We start from the raw sequence: 23569 nt of genomic DNA on the forward strand, positions 1-23569 counted from the left end.
ACAAGGTCGCATCACCATGACAAGTGTGACAGTGAGGAAACTCGTAATATGCTTCGGCAAGGTCAAGCATATTGCAGCCACAAGACCGGCGTAACACAGTCAGGGATCTCTGATGTCGGGTGGTTGCGGCGGTGCTAATGTGGTCCTACCACCCAAGTTGTAATGGGCGGTTGAACCGCCGGTACAGTGATGCCTGCACTGCCACCATGGCTTCAGCAGTTCAATGCACAGCCGTAGTCATAATAAGGCCCTTAGACTTCTGGGGACGTTTTATGCAAAGTGCCCCAGGGGCGCATTGGACATGTGCACCCGCTTTATGCACCCCCGGGGCACATTGGTGTTACAGAAATGCTAGGCATGCTCGGCACAAAGCATATGCTTGTGCAGCTCTTTCTGTAATACAGAGAGTGCTTGCGCACATATATCGCCATCACTAGAGGGAGTTCCCTCATTTAGATGGGGGCATGAGGTAATCCCTTTGCCATATTATAGACACAGTCACAGAGACAACAAAGATATCAGGAGGTGCTCTGACAGTGAGCCACTTCAAATGTGGCGAACTATCAGTGCAGCCCCTGATGGAAGCCCTCTAGAGGGGGTAGAGGAGGTCCTATGGATACCCCAGGACATCCCCTTACAGGCAGGTGCAGTCACTCACTGCACCCACCTTCAAGGGGATCTGTAATCCCCCTTAAAAGTGCAGGCGGGTTGCTGTCTGCACAGTGAAACATGTGCAGCTGCTTCAAAACTGCTCCATATTTCACTTGAATGTGCTGCCTCCAGCTCATTTAATATAATACAGCGCTCTCTCCTTGTTAGTGCCAAGCGCACGTTTTAAACGGTGCGCTCGGTGCTAACAAGGAGAGAGTTGCGTATTCTATGTTGTTATGTTATGTTATGTTATTTATTTCTTCTATAGCGCACGGCTACTCCAAAGGAGCATCCCGGCGCTTTGGCGAAGAGGACTTATGCAGAGTAACACACAAAACAACTAAAAGCTGGAAGAAAAAAAGAAGCCAGAAAGAAACCCTATACAAGAAAGAGCCAGGTCTTTAATTCCTTCCTGAAAACAAGAAGATTACTTGCCCTTCTTAAGGCCAAAGGGAGCTCATTCCAGCCCCGCGAGGCCAGGTAACGAAAGGCCCGGCCTCCAGTTTTGGAGCGCTTAATGATAGGCACAGCCACTTTAGCCAATGAAGCAGAACGTAAAGCCCTGCTAGGCAAGTAAAAGGAAAAACGTTTCCCGATGATCCCTATAATATGGCACCAGTTCTAAAGTTAGACTTTAGGTCTAAACTGAGACTTTAGGTTGAAATTTAAATTTCAGGTCTAACTTTACCCTAGTGAATCGTGATAGGTGGCTCCAATGTTGTCCATGAATGAAAAGGCAAGGAATCTCATGCAATCCAACTGGTTGCTGAATCTATCTATTACATCCTCTCCATGTGTGCCTGATTCTCGTTCTGTATCTATTTATGCTGCACCCCATGGGGTGAAATTGTATGGCACTTTTAGAATTGTAGACACAATGTGGTCTATTCTGCCATGCTGGCCTAGTCACTCTCATGCAGTGCTTGTTGTTCTTCTATGCATGGAGCATAGAGCCAAACGTGCAAAAGGATGTTATGTTAACAAAGCTTGTGATTCACTAAATGGGATTGGTGTCACTACAACGCGTTTTTTTACAACGCATTCCGTTACATCGGAATTTTTACAACGCAGGATCCATTACATCGGATGCCATTACAACGCATGGCATTACATAGCAGATGCTATTACAACGCATGGCATTACATCGTAAGTATAGGTAAGTATACCTTTTTAAAAAAAATGTAATTAAGTTAATTTAATTAATTTAATTTAATTAATTTAATTAAAATACATTTTAAAATAGTAATTAATTTAATTTAATAAATTTAAATCTATTTATTTAATTTAATTTTAATAAAAATTGTAATTAATTTTAATTAATTAATATAATGAAATTAATTTAATTTAAATATTTTTAAAATTGTAATTAAATTAAATTAATTAAAATAATTTATTTAATTTAATTAAAAAATGTAATTAATATAATAAAATTAATTTAATTTAATAAATATATTTTAATTAATTTATAAATGGTAAATATAATTTAATTAGCCCTAAGCACAAACCCAACCCTGAACCCTAAAACACCCCTGTACCCCAAAACCCAAACCCAACCCTAAAACCTAAAAACACCCCTGTACCCCAAAACCCAAACCCTGCCCTGAAACCTAAAAACACCCCTGTACCCCAAAACCCAAACCCTACCCTGAAACCTAAAAACACCCCTGTACCCCAAAACCCAAACCCTGCCCTGAAACCTAAAAACACCCCTGTACCCCAAAACCCAAACCCTGCCCTGAAACCTAAAAACACCCCTGTACCCCAAAACCCAAACCCTGCCCTGAAACCTAAAAACACCCCTGTACCCCAAAACCCAAACCCTACCCTGAAACCTAAAAACACCCCTGTACCCCAAAACCCAAACCCTACCCTGAAACCTAAAAACACCCCTGTACCCCAAAACCCAAACCCTGCCCTGAAACCTAAAAACACCCCTGTACCCCAAAACCCAAACCCTGCCCTGAAACCTAAAAACACCCCTGTACCCCAAAACCCAAACCCTGCCCTGAAACCTAAAAACACCCCTGTACCCCAAAACCCAAACCCTACCCTGAAACCTAAAAACACCCCTGTACCCCTGTACTTATTTTAAAAATTACTTTAATTAATATAATAAATAATAAATTAATAATATTAAAAAACATAAATAAATATATTTAATTATAATTAATATTAATAAAATTTAAAAAAATTAAATACTTACCTATACTTAAGATGTAATGCCATGCGTTGTAATAGCATCTGCTATGTAATGCCATGCGTTGTAATGGCATCCGATGTAATGGATCCTGCGTTGTAAAAGTTCCGTTGTAAAAGACTCCCGTTGTAAAAGTTGCGATGTAACGGTGCATCACCACTAAATCATATGGTTTGCTCTCACAAAATACAGTTTTACTATCTGCTAAATACTTTTAGGAGTCAAAACATTGTTTCGAAATCTCAAAAGGGGTTTTGTAACCCATTCCGAATAGTAGCAGCATAAAAGGATCATCTCGTTCCAATTTGGAAAGGTCAGGAGGTGCAAATGTTGGTACCAAATTGCACCATTGAGGTCAATTCTATCCAGATAATTTCGTATTACCCCCATTCAGTCTACGTAATCTGTCCCTTGTTCAATGACATTTCACTTCTCTGACTAGGACAATGTTATTCCTGAGGAGCCATTGCAAGTTTGTGTCCAAATCGGAATTCTAAGTTTTGTGGTGAGTACTGCACTTGGAACTATCACACCAGAGGTATTGATATTTAGAGTTTGCAATATTTCCTCCTGAATTACGTGGGATTTCTAATGAAACATAATATATCAAATTTGAAGACCCTTTGCCAGCTGCATAGAGCACTCATCCTGTACATTTCTGCTGTTGAGGGTACATGGGAAACACAACTGACAGCCTCAGTTGATTCAGTCAAAACAAAATAAAAAATAAGTAAAAACATAAACAAAAGCAGTAAATAGAAATATTGCTATCTATACTATAATTGCATTTCTTTTTCAGGAATCTATGATAATGTCATTGTCTAATAATGATTTGAAGCACATCAACATTTATTCTTGCAGATTTGGGTTCTAGAAATAGGTCTGCAGTTTTGATTCTGAGATGAATGGAGAAAATATAATAAAGGAGGCTCATGAATTTATCATAAGTTATGTTCGTTAACAGTTCTTATTTAATCTACTGTTATATAAAATATATAACGGTTTCATTTGAGGTCAACTTGAGGGGCCTGTTCTCCTGACAATGTTTAAATGTAAACAGCTTCTCTGAGTTGAATCAGAAGAGCTGGAAAGGCAGAGTGAACTGATGGAAATTGTCTCTGTTGGGATTACCTACTTAAAATGCTGTACAAATAGCCCCTTTAGCAAGTGCATTTGCAATAGGCTATCATAATATTTTACGAACAAGTTTATGAACTGGTATGACAACATGGACTTCAATAATCATGGAAACTGATTTAGACTGCTTGACTTGACTTAATTCTAGTATTTTCTTTATTTCTATTTTCTTTGGAACTCACAGTTGGACTCCAGTAATATCAACAATTGCCCTGAAGGCTTGTTAAAGGAGACAATATTTTCTGTAGACGTATAGAGTTCCCACCATTTGCCCCAGGAGGCGTAGTGCAAAATGTACCCAATTAATGCCGCCCATGTCCTGTCCGGCAGGGATGAGGCATCAACCACCATGGATTTCTTTGGACAATGCCAGACTCCTTCTCTCCTTATGTTTCCCCAGAGGTGCACTTCGGGGATCAAGAAAAGCTGCTGACAGATCCACGTGGTTGCCCCTCTCATACACAGGGCTTGATTCCAAGTTACAGAATGCTACATTTTTACTGTGTGGTAAATCCACATCAGTATTTTGCAATTACAAGTAAATCCTAGTGGAATCTAGGTTACCAAGGGGATTCGATTTTTCCAGTTTTAATACAACACAAAACTTCCAATTCCATAGGGTTTTAGCACACGCATTTACCATTTACTCAAAGCCTATGATATGTAAAGGAAATAATAGGTCTTGCCACCAAACAACTAAAGTTGTCTTCAGCCAAGACTTAAAAATCATTCTGAGTTACTAATTTGCCTCAGCAATATCTTAAAGCAGTACAATGAGGACTGCAGGCATCTATTCTAATTGTTCAATATCTTCTTTACCAGGTGAGATGGAAGAACTCGAAACCCAGTGGCTGACTGGTATCTGCCACACTGAGAAGAATGAAGTCATGAGCAGCCAACTAGACATCGATAACATGGCCGGGGTCTTCTACATGCTGGCTGCAGCTATGGCTCTCAGCTTGATCACCTTCATCTGGGAACATTTGTTTTATTGGAAATTGCGATTCTGCTTTACGGGAGTATGTACAGGAACACCTGGATTGCTGTTCTCCATCAGCAGGGTTAGTATGTGTATACATGCTGGTAGAGCACTGTTGAGAACCTTTTAACCTGCTGAAGTTATCTAGCAGTCAATGCTGGGGAAACAAAGGTTTATTTATTCTCATTTCTGGTGGAATTCAAAATGGAAGAGCCTATGGGGCAGATGTATGAAGCTCAAATGGGTTTGCAAACGCCAAAATTCTCTGAATTTCGGCATTTTCGAACTCATTTTCGCTAAATGGTATGTATGTAGCAAATTTGAGTGCAAAATAAGGAATCGCAAATTTGCGATTCATTATTTTGCGATTGCAATTAAGGAATCGCAAATTTTGTGATTCCTTAAATGCAGTGTATGAAGCACCCAAGTTGTGCGATTTCTCATTAAGAAATCACAAATTATCACCAACTTGAATTTGCGATTTCTTTCACAAAAGCACTTTTTTGCATTTGTGAAGGTGCCATGTGGCGTAAATACATGCCCTTAGGGCATGTATGGGTGCCATATGCGCACACATGTGAATTTCAGGGGTGCATCAGGGTGTCCTTATGACACCCTTGCACCCTTGAAATAATTCTCAATTTGCGATTCTCAAATTGCGAATCGGAAATTGAGAATAACTTCACATTCATTCCTATGGGCCTCCTGGCCCATGGAAATGAATGGGAAATTACTCCTCAATTGCGATTCACAATTTGCTAATCGCAATTAAGGAATTTTAAGAAATCGCAAAAAAAATTAGATTTTCTACATACATACCAATTTGCATCTCAAATAGCGATTTCTAAAAAATCGGTATTTGAGATTCGCAAATCTCGATGTTGATACATCTGCCCCTATGTTACTGGTCACAGCACCTAAGCTGTGTAACAGCACTGCTTCTGCAGAACTCAGGCTAGATGTCTACACCCAAAAAAGGATTATTTCTAGTGTGCCAAGTTCAAACATAGATCCAGCTGTTTATCTTCACCAAATATATATATATATATATATATTGAAATAAACCAAAGGATAAAGTGAAGTCACACGCAAGTATGGTAATAAGATTTTAAGTTCTGTAATTGAACCTTAGAAATTCACTGAAAAAAAACAAAGGTTAAAGTGGAGTTATAGGTAAGCCTTCTAATAATAAAAAACTGCCATTTCAAAAACAAAAAACACTGAAATGCACCAGTTATATGTAAGGGACCTAAGTAAACCTTGCACCATCATAGACATCATATTTCATCATTGAGGTCATAAGCAGTGCACCATACCGGTGCAAGTTATACGTTACGTATAACTGTTGAATTTCTTTGTTTTTGTTTTTAAAACTGTAGCAAAGAATTGACGTCAAAACTCTGTTGATAAGCCACAAAGTCTTCCATGACATTATGGAACCCAATATCAAGGAAAGCTTTTTCAATGATAAACCTACCAGGTTCCACCCACTGTATTTCGAGGTGGGGCAGGAATAGGCTGGTGTTGCTGATGAGGCACCGGTGAGTATATTCTGACTTGGAAATCCACCATGTGAGCCTGCCATGAAAAGGGTGCCAGACGTGTAAGTAAGGGGGCCCTACCATGTCCTCCTGATACCTCTGGGCCGAGGGGTGCATGTGGGGGCACATGCTGTGCCCCCCTGGAATTGCACCTCTGTTCCTGCATTGTGTGGCATGCACAACTCGGTCCATGGCACACTGTGCACTGCGCTGCCACAGAAGTGGTCTACTGTTAAGGCTCTCCTTTGAGCCTAACACAACCGCCACAGTGAGACCACCGTAGCACCACCCGCCTGCCCTGGATTCAAGTTTTAATCCGCTGGGCGGGTGCACCACTTGCTTGGTGGTCCTCATGTGGGCGCAGCTGTGGCAGTCCTACAGGAGGGCCCCATAACTCCTAATAAGGCCCTTAGATATAACGGATCTTCCTTCACCACCTTGGACATATTCTAACCACAGTGGCAGCAAGAAATCCTTCAGAAAAAGTTTATCTCTGTAATCATCTACCATAAATTTGTCTAATGTCCATTAAAGTTAACCACCCTGGGTAAGGGCCTGATTTAGGTCTTGGATGACGGGTTACTCCATCACAACAGTAATGGATATCCCATCCACTGAAATGCAAATCCCATTATATCTTATGGAATTTATATTTCGGCAGATTGGATACCAGTCATTGTTGTGATGGAGTAACCCATCGGTCAAGATCTAAATCAGGCCTTAAATCGTAATCTTTGTGTTCCATTGCCATGTAGCTGATGTTTTATCTGGCGTGCAATATTTTTGTTGTTTTAATCCAGAGTAATATATTTTTTCTATCGCTCCCACCATCATTACATTTTTACGTCTTTAACTGTTCTCAATTGTGTTTTGTTGTGCCTTGCTTCCCCATGAACGCTCTCAGGGTTTAGAAATATAGCTTGTCCAACTACCAAGCGCTGGAAGAGCCAGAAGTACCTTAGAGAGATGAGGTTCATCTTTACCCAAAAAATGTGGTCTATAGGTGTAGCCGATGAGTTTAACCTTTACGCTATGTGTAGCCTCATTCACATATAGTGCACTGTCTAAGTGCTATGGTCCAATCATCTTCTTACTAAATGCTATGAAGCTAAGTTTCCATTTCCCTAATATACCATGGATGGCAAATTAAGAACATTGGAAGATCTGCATTCATTAATTCCCTTCATGCATCTGGCACAACATTTTTAGCACAGAAATGATCAACTAAGGAGCTGAAACTAATGTGCATGAACAATCCCTAGAATGCAGCAGTGAAATTAATAGTTAAAGCTCATTATTGATGTAAACCTACCAAGCACAAAATGGAAACAGATCCTACTGTCTTGTCTTTGATGATGTTTTTGCATGGTTTTCAGCATACTTTGGAGTGATTCACTGAGCTATCCTACTGACTAGCACTCATACATGAGCATACTCAGCAACAAGGGAAAATCTATGTTGCATTTAAATAACTTGTATGACCAGAGTTGACTTGAAGGAATTGATAATGGTGTTTGGATGATCAGAAGAATACTTTGAAAACCATTGTAAACTTCTTCACCTTGGAAAATTGCCAAAATGATAATTCCACGTGGCTTTAATAGTGGCTCAGACATATGGGTGTCTTAGCTCCTCTCTAGCCTCACATCTGTGGTACGGAAAGGTAATTTTTAATTCACACTGCAGGTGGTTTTGTGTATGGTGCTCAAACCTCTTCAAAAGCGGAAACAGCATTCCATCGGTAGGAAAAGGATTCAAACTCCACATAAGTTCTTTCTTTAAATTCTTTATTTCGGCATAAATGCCATAAAAGAGCAATGCATACTTTACATTACATTTCATTGAGTTAAACATATCGTTACATAAAAACAGTAGTTAAAAAGAAAAAATACGATTCAAGTTGGGAGTTAATTGAAGCGGAAAGAATACATTCACAAGTCAGAGAGTGGACCATCTTATCAATTCCAAGCAAATCAGTTCAATTACAGTTGATGCCCCATTTTTTTCCTTAGATAGAAAATAGAAAGTAAGAATCTACTGACACTAAATATTATCTGTTGAGATGTATTTGTTGTTAGGATTCTCAGAGCCTGTGAACATGACCTCAAGCCTAAAAGTAGGCAGATAGGTTTAATCCATCTCTTTCTTGCCTGAGCGTAAAGAGGGCAAAAAAGGAGGATATGTGGCTCGTTTTCAATCTGGTTATGATCACACATAGAGCAATTTTCGTCCATTACTGGGGTTTCTACATCACGTTTCCTAGCCCAACGAGCCAAGGTAGTTTTAATTAATAAGTTTCTATATCGAAACTTTAAGAATAGGGTTTTGGCAAGTGGGGGCTCTATTTCATCCATAAAAATCTCATACAGAGGTTCGTCCTTAAAATTTAGGAACTTTGAAACCAAGGTCCCACTAGTTCTATTACTTACAGTCCTATTTAATATGAAGCTCCAAAAGGCCCTTTTTAAAATTAATTTGGGGTTGACGGGTAATTGCTCAGGGTTCTCCCAAAAATGTTTCAGCCCTATAATGCTCAACCAGGTCCTAATATGCCTTAACCATGGGGTGGCAGCCTGGCTGTCAAGGATCATAACTTCTTTTAGCCCGTCTCTATAATCTTGAAGTTCAGGGACATGCCATAATCTAACCCACAGCATTAAGGGTCGAATCGGAACATGGTGATCGGTTCTTTTGAAGTTTAGGTCCAGTTCCAAGGGCACTAGTGGAGTACCTCTCGGAACCCTTACCAAACTTCGCATAAAGTTGTTGTCTAGGACACTAAAAGTTTCCTTGGAGCCGGGACCCCATATTTCTGCCCCGTAAAGGACTGATGATTGGACCTTAGATTTAAATAATTCCATCACTGGGGACACCGCTTTACTAGTGCTCAGACTTTGCTCCCTAAGAATTGGTTTTGCATTCTGAGCAAAGATCCATTTACTTTTATCCATTTGGGCTTTCCAAGTAAAGTTTGAATCCAGGGTCACCCCCAGATATGAAAAATGGGGGACTGATTCCAACTTTTCACCATTTAATGTTAAACAGCCCTTATCTGGTTTTATCGGATTTAGGGCCATATATTTGGTCTTCTTCCCATTGATTTCCAACCCCTTTTGGCTACAATATTCATTAAAAGTGTCTATCAATGTCTGTAAGCCATTTTTCGTTTGGGAAATCAAAATGGTATCATCAGCAAATAGTAGCGATGTCACCTTTTCGCCGTTCAATTTAGGAGAGTCATTTTTGCATCTCTCTAAAAAGGAGGGAATGTCATTTACAAAAAGGGAGAAGAGCGTAGGAGCCAGGACACAGCCCTGGCGGACTCCACGCTCGATGGGTATCTTTTGAGTTAGTTCACCATTTGGGCCCCATCTAATTCTAGCGAAATTCCCTGCATGCAGCTCTTTAATCTGAGTGACAAGATTATTTGGCATGCCTGCTGCACTCAAGGTTTTCCATAAGAGATTTCGAGGCACCAGATCAAATGCTGCCCTTAGATCAACAAAGGCAACATATAAATGGCACCTTTTAATCACCACGTACTTCCAATAGAGGCAGCAGAATCTAAAAATCTGATTTATTGTGCTGACTTTAGATCTGAATCCAGCTTGGAATTTGGTCAAAATTTTATTTTCATCTAGCCAATTACTCACGCGTAATAAAATATGTCGTGAGTAAATTTTCTGTAAGATGTCCATTAAACTTATTGGCCGGTAATTACATGGGTCCATCCTATCTCCTTTTTTAAAAATTAAAACAATTTCCGCTCCCTTCCAACTTTCAGGAAATTCTAAAGTGCAAGAGAATGTGTTGCACAGATAATTAATATAGGGTGCCCATACTCCTAAGTCATGCTTGTATAAGTCCCCCGGGATCTTATCCAAGCCTGGGGCTTTTCCTGATTTAATTTGGGTTATTGCCAGCTCTGTTTCGCCTAGAGTAAAAACCAGCTGGTCTACTGGTGATTTGTAGTTTGCCACATCCATGTCCATATTTGGGTCATCGTATTTTTTATATAGATGCGTAAAATGAGTGACCCAAGTTTGCTCGTCCAGAAAAACGTCCTTGACCACCCTACCTACATGATTCCCGTTTGCGACCAGCCTCCAGAAAGCCACATTATCACGCGATCTGGCGGCTAGCAACAAATCGGCCCATTTGTCTTCCTCCCATGCCATCTTTGAGGCCCTTTGAACAGATTTATAATTATTACTTGCTTTTTTTACATCTAATGGAGATTTGGCCTTGATTGCGATTAATAATTCCCTCTTTGACTCTCTACAGGATCTGTCATACCATGGCTTACTATGAGACAGATTCTGAGTCTTCTGTTGGCTTTTTTGGGGCATTTTGGTGACTAGCAATTGTAAGTCAGCAAAACATTTTTTATGAGGTTTTTGTTTCATCCTCACCCATTGCCGCTAAATAGGGTCCAAAGGTCCCAGCCAGAAGTGAATATATTTCACTAAGGATGTCACTGTGGTCCAGTATGAGTGGCCATTTCAGGGATCTTCTGTTATTACTAATATGAATCTCAGGGTTATTAGCGCCACTTTCCTCAGTTGTACATTGCTCATCCATTTTGTTAAAAAGTAAAACATCTAACGTCAAAATTAGGGGGAAGTGATCACTTTCGAACCGTTCCATTACTTCAAGGTCCAGGAGGTTTGGCCAGAGAGGAATAGAAGCAATAACAAAATCTAAGTTGCTTTTATAGTTATTCCTGGTAAATGTTGGTTTCTTAGAGCTATCAGATGGCAGCCTCCCATTACAAGCCCTAAGAGAGTGTTCCGTACATAAACTAATCAGTTGGAGTCCCAAAGTTGAGCATTTAACCGATTTAACATTCTCCAGAATAGGGATTTTGTTTGCCTGGTCTTCCTCGTCAAAGATTTCGCTAAGACCCAAAACTGGCTCAAAGTTGCAATTTAAATCGCCAGCCAGGATAACGAAATCATCCCTGGAATCTAATCTACTCAGGAAGCAATCTAATTTTGCAATGGTTGGGGATTCTCCAGAGGAGGGTAAAGGCCTATTGTAGACATTTACAAGAAATAAGTTCTTCCCATTACATACTGTAGCTTTTAAAGCTAATATATCTACAGAATTTGTGGGTATCTCCTCAATTTTTACCTTTAAGTTTGTTTTCACCCATATCAAAAGTCCCCCTGACGGCCTTCCACGTCTAGAGGGTGTTGCGCCAATTCCATAGGTCTTATAGCCCACCCTATGAGGCGTCTCCACTGCCCAGGTTTCCTGAAAGAAACAGAAGTCAAAAGACTTATAAAGTTTGCCCACTCTGGATCCCTCAAATTTTTTACAACTCCAGCTATATTCCAGCAGACCATTTTGATCGGCTTCTTAGGGGTTAATGGCCTCTCAGAAAGAGCCCTAGGGATCTCTTCAAGGTTAATGGGAAGCACAGGTTGGATTACCAAGGGCGGTTCTTCTACGATTGGGGTGTTACTCAAGATAGTTGTGGGTAATACCTGCTCTTCTAAAATATTTACATCAAGGAGTACGTTTATATCATGAAGTACAGTTTTACCCGAACAAGAAGACACAGTTTTAGCCAGTACGTCAGGCTTATTTACAATGCCCACATCACCAAAAAACATTGTATCTGGCCCCTCATCCCCCCGAATCAAATAGCATCAATCGCAATCTTCTAAGCCGCTAAAGATGTCAAACCTATTAAAGGTTTCCAAAGGGGTGAAGGGTTTTAGGTGATCGATCCTTCCGTTCTGGGAATTATATGTTTTGGCCATTGCGTAATTCCATCCCATAGGGTCTGGGGCTTCCACAGGGTAAGGTGCATAACGCATGTTGTTAGCATTCTGAAGTGAAGAGGGATACAGAGCATGTTGGTTGCTCCCAGCATTCTGTACACTAAGATGGTTATTTGGCTGGGTTTGAAATGTGTGTTGTAAAGGATAGTAATGGGGCAGGTGGTGCTGAGATGGAAACACCACTGACCTAGGGTAGAAGTAAGTTAGTGGTTTAGGGATTATTGTATTATTGGAGCTTCCTGTCTGCCAATTCAATATGAATTGGACAGCATTAGGGTCTCTAAAATTCACCACCACTATGTCACCTTCAATATCTTTAGTTCTACCCCCTAACCATTGGAGACGACGCACATGGGCGATTTCACCATTAATATGATTTGCAATTGGCCTGTAAATACTCAGCCAATGCATAATCTTATTTTTTAATTGGGCGAAACCCTCCCACTTATTGTGACCAAGCACTGGCACCCCTGTTAGAACTACCACATAGGGTACAGCCTCCGGTGGAAGTTCGGGCAGAGGAGTCCTTCTAGGCTTCCCCCAGGTATGTCTGTTTTCCCCCACCTCCCTTGTTGATTTCCCCAAAAGTGTATTAGATATATTGCCATGGGTTTTGTTTGTAACATTTGAAGATGGTTGATCAACATTTTTTTGTCGTGGAGGTTTAGGAGGTGGATGGTGTTGGACAGTCGCTATCACCGTATTCCCCATAGGTTTTGAGGTAGATGCAGTTGAAGGAGGAATTGGTATGGGATTTGGCATTGGTTTGGGCGCTTGAGCTGTAATTGGTGTATTTTTTGATACATTATTTGAAGTTGTATTAACTACATCAATTACAACGTCCTTACTACCTAGTACATGCTCAATTTTACACAACCTACATTCCACTTCCATCAACCTCTCCAAAATACTTGCAGAGTAAGATTTAATTAAGTTCTCTATATCAAGTAGTGTCACAGAACCCTTGGTCTCAGTTGGTACGTTGACAACTCCGCTGGTGTCCATACTGTCCTCCTTGTCTGTCAGCAGATTTGGCTGAGCTGGGGATGGAGGTAATATAGGGATCCCCTCAGATTCTACTTGTGGAATTCGAGATTCCTTCACAGCGTTAATCGCCTTTTTACCAAAATCGCGACAGCTCAACTTGGGTTGTAACGGGTCTCTCCTTTTCCGTTGTTTTTTAATCGGTGGTGGACCATAGATTTGTTGGAAGGGTATCTGTTTTGAAGCCCTATTGCGGGGTATTATCACTGGTAACAGAACGTCTCCCTTCAATGTACTTGGACTGTTTACTTGAGAAGTAGATGATGACCCGTTCGCGTCTGTCTTGGATAACATGTTCGGTGTAAGCACAACCACATTCGCTTCCAAGAGGTGGTTATCTGGTAAGTTAATCGACTCATTAGCTATCAAATCAATGTCAGTGTCGATCAAACCAGTGACGGGAGATGATGGCAATAAAACTGACCCATTTTTTATACTTTCCACGGAACGGCGTCTGTCCGCTCGCCGCTCCGCCAAGATGATCTCCCTTGCGATATCAGGGGATGATTTGGAAAAATATTTGTCCAAAGTACCATTCAGCAGCACACCCTGTTTGTCAGACATAGGCTGGTCTATGTTTAAAGTAGACATTTACAAATCAGAAATGACGAAGCAAAAAGGTCAAGGCAGTAGTGGGTAATAGCAGAGCAATCTGTACCTGTAGGACAAAGAGATGTGCCCGGTCCGGTTTCCTCGGTTCTCGGAGGGTCTCAGAGGGTCCGCCCTTAGTCCGGGCTTTGTCCCGGGATAGGTCCCGCACACGCGTCCCGCTAACGCGTTTTGAGTCCAGATTTTGTACGGGGCATTAATTAGGGGGCGGAGACACGGGAAGAGGCGGCAGGTGTGCTGACTGGTACACGCGCAGCCTGATGGGCCTCGCAGTCCCATCCTCCTGCGCAGCACTCTCTCCCCCAACACAGAGTCAATGCCCTACGGGGCTCCTGGCAGGCAAAACACAAGGCACAAGGTCCAAAACTCCTCGGCGAGCGGCTCCCGCGGAGCGGGGGCCGCGAGGAGTTATCAAGGCACAAGCAGGGGGCGGAGACACGGGAAGAGGCGGCAGGTGTGCTGGCTGGTACACGCACAGCCTGATGGGCCTCGCAGTCCCGTCCTCCTGCGCAGCACTCTCTCCCCCAACACAGCGTCAATGCCCTACGGGGCTCCTGGCAGGCAAAACACAAGGCACAAGGTCCAAAACTCCTCGGCGAGCGGCTCCCGCGGAGCGGGGGCCGCGAGGAGTTATCAAGGCACAAGCAGGGGGCGGAGACACGGGAAGAGGCGGCAGGTGTGCTGGCTGGTACACGCACAGCCTGATGGGCCTCGCAGTCCCGTCCTCCTGCGCAGCACTCTCTCCCCCAACACAGCGTCAATGCCCTACGGGGCTCCTGGCAGGCAAAACACAAGGCACAAGGTCCAAAACTCCTCGGCGAGCGGCTCCACATAAGTTGTTACAGATTTCTCTAGGTACCTCATGCAGGGTCCGTCTGGAGACAGTGTCCTTCACTGCCCCGTCTTGGAATTCTATGTTGTAGAATTTTGAAATTTCTTCAGGGGGTACCTTGTCTGGACATCATGAAGCAGGAAATGGTGTATGCAGGCTGCGCCTCGCCCAGTAACCTGTAGGAGATGATAGAAAGGTCACCTTTTAACTACTTACTGCATGATAGTGGGGAAATCAGGAAAGTTGACCTATTTCTTGCTAGCTGGAATTTCAACATTTTCCGTCACTGTGCATACATAATTAAAACTTTGCACAACCGACCAACAGGCTCGCAGCTCCCAAGAAAACATTCCAGACAAGTGGTTCCTACTAGATTCATATCACGGAATTTAGGAGCATAAGTGATAACATTTCTGCACGTATAATGTTGGGAAATATTTTTCTTTTCTAAAGATTAATGCTTTCATCATTTACCGAATAACTTCTCCTACAGACACATAACTGCGAAAAATAGTTAAAGTATTGATTTCACTAAATGCCAAATCGATATTTTGGAATGCATTGAGCTTTAATCAGCTAATTGCTCATTGCTTCTTCGTTCTTTTATTCCAAGTGGAGCTAAAGCAATCAGAGGAAAATAACTGTGAGCCTGACTAGGGAAAAAGACGTGTTTAGAAGCCTGCTTGCGATTCACTGAGTAAATGGAGACGCATTGCAGGATATAAATTCCTGCAGTGAGCCAATGCAGCGTTTTTTTTGTGGTAGGCAGAAGTTTATCTGATAAAGAGGCACAACTGGAAAAAACAAATGTTTGCAGACTTCAAATATAAATAATGCATTAGTTCCTCTCGCTAATATACTTACCTGAAAAATATAATTATCGTCATGTTTTATTTACATGAGGTACAACGGGCTATACAATGGGCACTTATCAAGACATTATTACATTCAAATAGTGTAAAGCAACGTTTTGCCACGTTTTTAGTTAGGAACAATGGGGCATATTTACAATAAGTGGCGCATCCCTGCATATCAGCAGGGATGCGCCACTTATTGTGTGCCATGCCTACGCCAACATGGTTGCGCTGCATTTACAATGCGGCGCACTATGGGGCAAAAACGGCACAGATGCGTCACGCATCTGTGCCGTAAAAGTGTCGCATTGCAGGAGTTGCGTCGCAAGCACGACGCAGCTCCAGCAATGCTGGTGTCCCTATCTTGTTAATGCTGCGTCAATCCTTACGCCTGCTTCAAGATGGCGCAGGGTTTTGACGCAGCATGGGCACCAAAATGACTGAGTGAAATCTTGTAAATTTCACTCAGCCACTTTCAGGAGGCGTTCCTGCGCCGGAACGCCCCCCCCCCCGCGCAGGAACGCCTCCTTCTGGTGCAGAGCTTTACAACGTGACCCATCTCCCAGATGCGTCACGTTGTAAATACCCAGCACCTTGGCGCATCTTTTGCACCGCCGCTGCGTCACAAAAGTGACGCAACGGTGGCGCAAAAGCGGCGCAAGGGGCTTGTAAATATGCCCCAAAGTGCCTAAACTAAAAAAAATGTTGTGGTATTCCCAAACGTACTAACCACAAAAGTGAACATTTGTGGAAACTGATGATTAAGGGCGAGATTACAACGCCGGGCGGTCGGACCGCCGAACGCTATTGTGGTGGTCAGGAGACAGCCAGCAAGCATGTGGTTGGTCTGAATGCCATATTTCAATGCGAGGGTTGCCAGACTGAAGTCGGCAATACCACGGCAGGGGCATGCTGTGGATACTGAAATGGGCCGCAGCAGATGCCAGCACCATGCAGCACCTCTGGCACATCTGTGCACCGTTTGTCATGCACCATGTCATGCATGGCGCACAGTACACACATGACAGTGCCAGGAGAGGAAGGCACGACTTGTGCCCCAAAACACATTTTACTCTGGGCTCCAATGCCCAGGGGTCTTGTTTGGGCCCCCCCGATTCTTGTCTGACAACCTTTTCATGGCAGGGTTTCCACCATGAAAAGTCTGTCGGAAATGGATATTGAAATCCCGCCGGCGGTGCCTGCCTCGCGACCATGCCATTCTGGGATGCTCACCTGACCACGGCACTTTATGGATCCATGATGCTGGTGGAGGCAGTAGTCTAGCATCCGACAGCCAATATCATAATGCGGCAGTCAGACTGAAGGGCTGTCAGTGGTAGGAACACCAACGACGACCTGTTGGCTGCCCGACCACCACTATCATTATCAGGCCCAAAGTGTTTAATCCGCATAGACAAGTCTGCACTTGTGACAATGAAACTGCAAACATGTATGCGGACCACTCATTGCAGTGGCAGAATTGTTCATACTATCATCTGAGACTGTTTTAAGATGTTCTGCCCATGTCTTTATATTGTTTATCCTGACCTTGACATCCTCAGGACCACTGGAGGTGCCCCACATGACTGCTCCGGCATGGTGCTAGACGTTACTGGACTTGATTGTCCCACAAGCTACCGATCACCGGGCTGTAGAGAGCATATAATGATAGGGGGGTCATTTACTTTTGCAGAGGACATGATTTTTACTGCTCCAACTGAGAATTAGTCTACAGACAAGTTGATGAATATTTGTTCAGCCACCCAAAATTGAGGCCATTCACCTCCCCTAATTCTGTGTTTAGAGGTTCAGAATATTTGTTTACATTATTTTTGTGTGCTGGTATAAGAAATATATTTGTAATATAAGTTGTAGATCATAATACGTAATATTTTCTTCTTTTAATTTCAGGGTATATATAGCTGCATTCATGGTGTGCACATTGAGGAGAAAAAGAAATCGCCAGACTTCAATCTTACAAGCTCCCAGGCAAATATGTTAAAGCTACTACGGTCAGCTAAAAACATTGCAACATTGTCCAATCTGAATCCTTCACGGAGTAATTCTCCCAAGCGAACTTCTGACTTCATCCAGAGGGGTTCATTGCTCATGGACATGGTAATGGATAAAGGCAATTTAATCTATTCAGAAAACAGGCCTTTTCAGCCAAAAGAGAGCATATATGGAGACAACATAGGTGAACTGCCTCTGTATGCTGGCAACAGACACAAAGACAATCTGAACAACTATGTTTTTCAAGGCAAACACCCCCTTACCCTGAATGAATCCAACCCGAACACAGTTGAGGTTGCTGTTAGTGCTGAGGCTAAGGTGGCCTCCAGGCCGAGACAGCTTTGGAAGAAGTCTGTTGAAACTCTGCGCCAAAACCAAGGCTCTTTAAAAGAGAATGGGGCAGAAGACATAAAACCCCCTCTGAAAAACCAGAGGTATCTTCCAGAGGACGGTGTTCACTCTGATGCGTCGGAGGCTTCCAGTCGAGCCACTTGTCATGCAGAACCAGAAAACAACAAACAACCTAAAGGTAAAGACAATCTTAAAAAGCGCTCAGTCGGATCCAAGCACCCAAGGGATTGCAGTGAAGTTGAACTCACGTATCTGAAATGTAAGCAGGGTTCTACCCATGAAAAAATACCTGTGTATACAATTGATACAGAAAAGGAACCCAGTTTTCCTTTGGACCAGTCCCAGTATATTGAAAACATTGCGATTGAGCAGGATGGTGATTACCCAGAGATGTATCAAGATCTCAATGAGAATTATAGAAAGGTGGAACCGGTTTTGCAAATCACTCGGACTCCAATGCACAAAGAAGAAAGTCTTCCAAATAATGAGAATCAGTACAAATTGTACTCAAAGCACTATAGTCTTAAGGATAAAAATGCTTCTCTTATTGAAATGAATGACAGATACAGACAAAATTCAACTCATTGCCGGAGCTGTCTTTCCAATCTTCCCAGTTACACTGGCCATTTTTCCGCCAGGTCTCCATACAAGTGTGATGCTTGCTTGCATATGGGAAATTTGTATGATATTGAGGAAGATCAAATGCTGCATGAGTCAACCAATGCAATGCATCCTGAGGAGGTATATGAACATGAGTGGATGCAGAACAATGCTGTGCATTTTCAAAAGAAGAACAAGCTGAAGATCAATCGGCAACACTCTTTTGACAACATCATCGATAAGCCACGGGAAATTGACCTGGGTAGACCTTCCCGGAGCATAAGCTTGAAGGATAAAGAAAGGTTTATCAATGACAATCCTTATGCAAACATGTTCAATCTCCCATCAGAAAAACATTTGAGCAACAAGGCCTCACTTTTTACTCGTGCTCTGCAGGAGAGCAAGAGGAGCAAGTCCCCATATCCCGATCAATCCTCAGAAAACCCTTACCTGCATTCTTACCGGGAAGACCAGCAGATGGTGCACGGGCGGAGCACTTCTGACATTTACAAACAGTCCTTAGCATCTAAATCAAGAAATGAGGATTACTTACGGTCATCCATAAAATCCACCTCGTCCTACTGTTCCCGGGATGGACGGGTCTCCAACGACATGTACATTTCAGAGCATGTTATGCCTTATGTTGCCAATAAGAATAGTGCGTACACAGCTCCAAGAGTTTCAAATTCCTGCAGCAATAGACGAGTATTTAAGAAAATGCCTAGTATTGAGTCTGATGTTTGAACCTTGCAGTACTGCTTTACCGATAGGGAGACAAACTGTAGTTGCTAACATTATAGAGGCGAAAAAGTAATGTTCTTTGGTAAGGGCACCATGAATTATTTTTAACATCGCCCTGAACTATTTTATATATGGTTTGCTATTCATCTACCTTGTAAGGACTAAGAAAAAAAGAACAATAGCATCCATTTATATAAATTATACTTTCTTAAACTTGCCCACATAAATGTCAGCAACTGGTCACCCTATTCTACCATTATTACTTTATTGTTTGTCATATGCTTTATTACTAAGCTCACTCAATGTAAATCTTTCATCAAATGTTTAATAATTTTCTAATACCGAATAAGCAATATTGTATGCATGTAGTTTGACACAGAAAAAAGTAACACTTAAGAATGCATTTGCACAGTGACAAGAGGTGTACAAGAGAAGAAGCAGACATTGCAAAATATATTTTTAAGCATCTTCATAACGTTTTTGATCACAGGCAGTAAACTCAGGGCCCTACAAATTAGGACAAAACCAATGTGTTAGCACAAGCACGCGTGTTCCTGTTATGGACTATGAAGGATACATGTTGAACAAAATTTGGCCCAACCTGTTACAGACCAATTAGCTGAAAGTCGCATGGACACTAAAATAGTGGGAATGGTTTGGAACGATATATTGGTGTAACTTTGTTTCATGCATTCCACCTACATTTCCTGGTCATCCGTATTAGTCAATCACTTCTGTATCACATATATTTGCCCTCCACAGCTTTATAACCTGGTATCTATTTTAGATATTGGTAATCCTGCTCTTCCACATGTGTGACAGTGGACCTCATAATTAAACTTGATGTCGAGACTCTATGTTTTAGTTTTCTTGAGCCCCTCTCAGATGATAACTCAGGGCTGTATAGTACTTTCTTAAACATTGACTCCAAGAGATGAGAAGTAGTTCCACCATTGGTAGGTCACTCGTTGTATCAACATGGTGTTGGCATCTGATTTGTTTCATGTGAATATAATTACCCTTATTAAATTTCAACCAAACACCAATAGCCATACATTTATTTTAATAAATAAGGAATGCAATATCATGTATTTGCATGCATTGTTAAAGGCTATCACATTTTAGTGACGTCCTTCTTTAAGTAAATCATGTGTATATGTTAACCTTTAGATGATTATTAAACATCTCGGATCAAAGGCTTTCTAACTAATATGTGCATCTGTAGTATACACCTACAGCTACGAATAATGTCTGGTGGGTCTTTGTCCTCCATCTGAGTCATCGGTCAAGGCCACCAGTTGTAGAAATACACAGCATTGACACAAAAAAGGTCGATTTTATTATCACCTAATCCACTGACACCTACTTCATTGATGACATATTTTACAAAACAAGATACATTTACATTACATCCTACAATAAAGGGGAAAAGGTTTACAAAAAACTGATATGCACTGTCACCCGTTTATGATATCGTCTATTTTTATATGTTTTGTTGTTGTTTACAATGACAGTCCCATTCTTCATTGTACTAGGTGGCTCAGTGAAAAATACTGATATGTGATTTAGCAAACATCATATATTTTTTATTTCATAGATGTTGTGAACCTTTTTAACTGTGTTGCACATTCAAAGACTGATGGAGAACCGAGTTATAATCCACACATACACTGTACGCATTTGTCCTTCATGCTTGAAATTATTATTTTGTTTCTATTTAAGTTGTTCTAGTCATATTTGTACATTTGGCATAATATATAAATCAATATTTATTTGCAGTTTAGGAGATACCCTACAGGAAATTTACACCATCTATAAATTTATGTAATTTGTTTCTGTAAACAACAAAAGCATTGTGTGTGGCACTTTCTGGATAGCCTGCATTTATAGTCGAACCATGTAGCTACTTAAGAAAAGGACATGTGATAAAACTAACTGCACATGTAACATATAAACCCTGTGTACAAAAACTGATATGAAACTATTAGACTTGTTAAAGAAATAAATCAGATTAATGTACAAAATGTTAAATAGACAAATAGATATCCCATCTGTTTGCTTGTCTGTCCGCCTGTCTCTGTGTTGTACCATGTGCAGGAAACTAAAGGAAAGACTCAGTGGTTTGAATATCAACTGAGAAACATGAGATATAAGAAAATATGTGGGTCATCAATTATGAACACCTGTTTGTGTCTGCTTTTCTTTATAAATCCCACTCATTCCAAAGAGTCATCCAGTAGAATTTCAAGCAACAGATCAATAGAAATGGAAGATATATACATAAAACCAGAAGACAATTTGGGCAACAATGAAATTGAAGTTTCTGTCGACTGTATTTCAGTACACTCCATTGATTACAGACTTACACATATGCGAAAATGTGCACAGGCCCGTCTGTTTATCAGCCCCACTAATCACAAAATATATATTACTGTACTTTTAGGCTATGAATGGCCATGAATGATATGGACATTTCTGAAATCTACATTTCATTGCAATGCAACCATTGTAGACACTCGAACATCTCACTGGGAGAATTGTATCACATTATTCCAAGCCTGATTATATAATTTGGCAATTTAGTCTACTTGTAGGAGTATCCTTGGCCTATTGACTATAGATCACTTTAATGCGAAGTTCAAACAGCTTATTTATGATATTTCTTACCACTAACTTGGCCATACCATGTCTGCTAAAGGAAAAAAATGTATCCACACTTCTAGCACAACTGTGAGAATATTTGGTACAATGGGGATAGGTCACAAAGTACGACTTTGATAATTAATTATCCATAATTTAATGAGAGTAAACCTTACTCTCTATCCCAAACATTTCTACTTCGCCTTTTAAATTCACCACAGGCTAATGCACATAACCATACACAACCTTCAAGGTGGTCTACTTAGATTCCCCTTTGTCTCTCCACTGTTGGCATATCAAAAGCCACAACAAAATATGGCATTACTTTATATCTTAATCTTGAAAGTGATAGGTTGTAAGCAGTGGAATGACAAAGGGAAACTGAAGTAACCCATCTAAAATAACAACCTAGTCAAGGGACTACTGTCTACCTCAAGATTCAAGGCCAGTGTCTTCAATTCCAGTACTTCTGAAAGCTCACTGTTATCTTATTAGCTGAAACAGAATTGATACCAGTCACATTGTCAAATGAAGACCATCCGAAAACCTTGAGCACACCATGACTACACACTCAATAAGTACCAAAGGAGGTATTAAATATTCAGGAGAATACTTGGATAGAAAAGCGGAAAGCAACACAACAAGAAATTGTTTGGGCTGTCAGATTTGTCTGTTTACCAATGAATGGAAGTTATGAAAAGGTGTATTGTCAAAAGCCAAGTACTACTGCATGAAAGCAACAGAGGAGCTTGATGAAATTTAGATTAATGAGAACTTCTGTTCATAAACTGTATAAAATCATAAAAATGAGAGGATAAAAAGAAGATCCCAGATTCTGTGGACATTGCAGTGGTAATGACAATATGAGGGTGCAATAACATGAAAAGTGATATTATCCTGGCAAAGTGGCACCTATGGAAGAAATTAATGAAGCAATGCATCACATAATGCCATAATCAAACAATTGTGGCCCAAATTCAAATCTAGAATAAGAAATATATAGGCAGCCTCAGAGTGTCTATCAACAGCTAACAGCATTAGATATTTGCATGTCACTATAAAACCCAACTGTTATTTACCTTTCCTTCAACCTATTCCACCATTTAAAAATATACCTTGCCTTATTTTGCCCAGGCTATGCAATAAAGCACTGGTACTACAAACTACAGGGGTGGCTGCAGGCATTGTTATTCTTTTTGCTAACAATTGGCAGTTGCCCACCAACACCTATGGTGTGTTGGAGGAAATACTTAACTCGGTCACAACCACTGATATTGATCTAGGTGACATTGCTTTTAGTGGCAACACATTTCACCTTTTAGAATCTGTTAGAAACTGCTTTTTTCGGTTGCAGAGGTATGCACCCTGTCCAAACAGGAACCACAACCAAGTCAGGGTAGGTCAGATACACACTAAAAGATTACCTGTGTTCGCCTTCTGGTAGCTTGGTACAGAACAGCCAGGCTAATCTAAAGAGGCAATGTGTAAATTATTTGTTCAACACACACACACACAGAGTAATAATGAAAACACCACAAAAAGACTCCACACTGGTTTAAAACAATAGACAATAATGTTATCAATAAATCAA

General features: G+C 41.2%; 1 protein-coding gene across 1 annotated transcript in view; it reads left to right on the plus strand.

The window, feature by feature from the left end:
- The window catches only part of GRIN2A (glutamate ionotropic receptor NMDA type subunit 2A), a 1523775-nt gene extending 1502380 nt beyond the window's left edge, over positions 1-21395 (plus strand). Inside the window, exons 11-12 of the mRNA XM_078663104.1 lie at positions 4808-5046; positions 17545-21395. Coding sequence (XP_078519230.1) covers positions 4808-5046; positions 17545-19341 — 2036 coding nt within the window. The 3' untranslated portion in view covers positions 19342-21395. The remainder of the gene's footprint in view (positions 1-4807; positions 5047-17544) is intronic.
- The last annotated feature ends 2174 nt before the right edge of the window (positions 21396-23569 follow it).

This window comes from Lissotriton helveticus, chromosome 10 (genome assembly GCF_964261635.1).
Source record: "Lissotriton helveticus chromosome 10, aLisHel1.1, whole genome shotgun sequence".
In the NCBI taxonomy this organism is placed as follows: domain Eukaryota; kingdom Metazoa; phylum Chordata; class Amphibia; order Caudata; family Salamandridae; genus Lissotriton; species Lissotriton helveticus.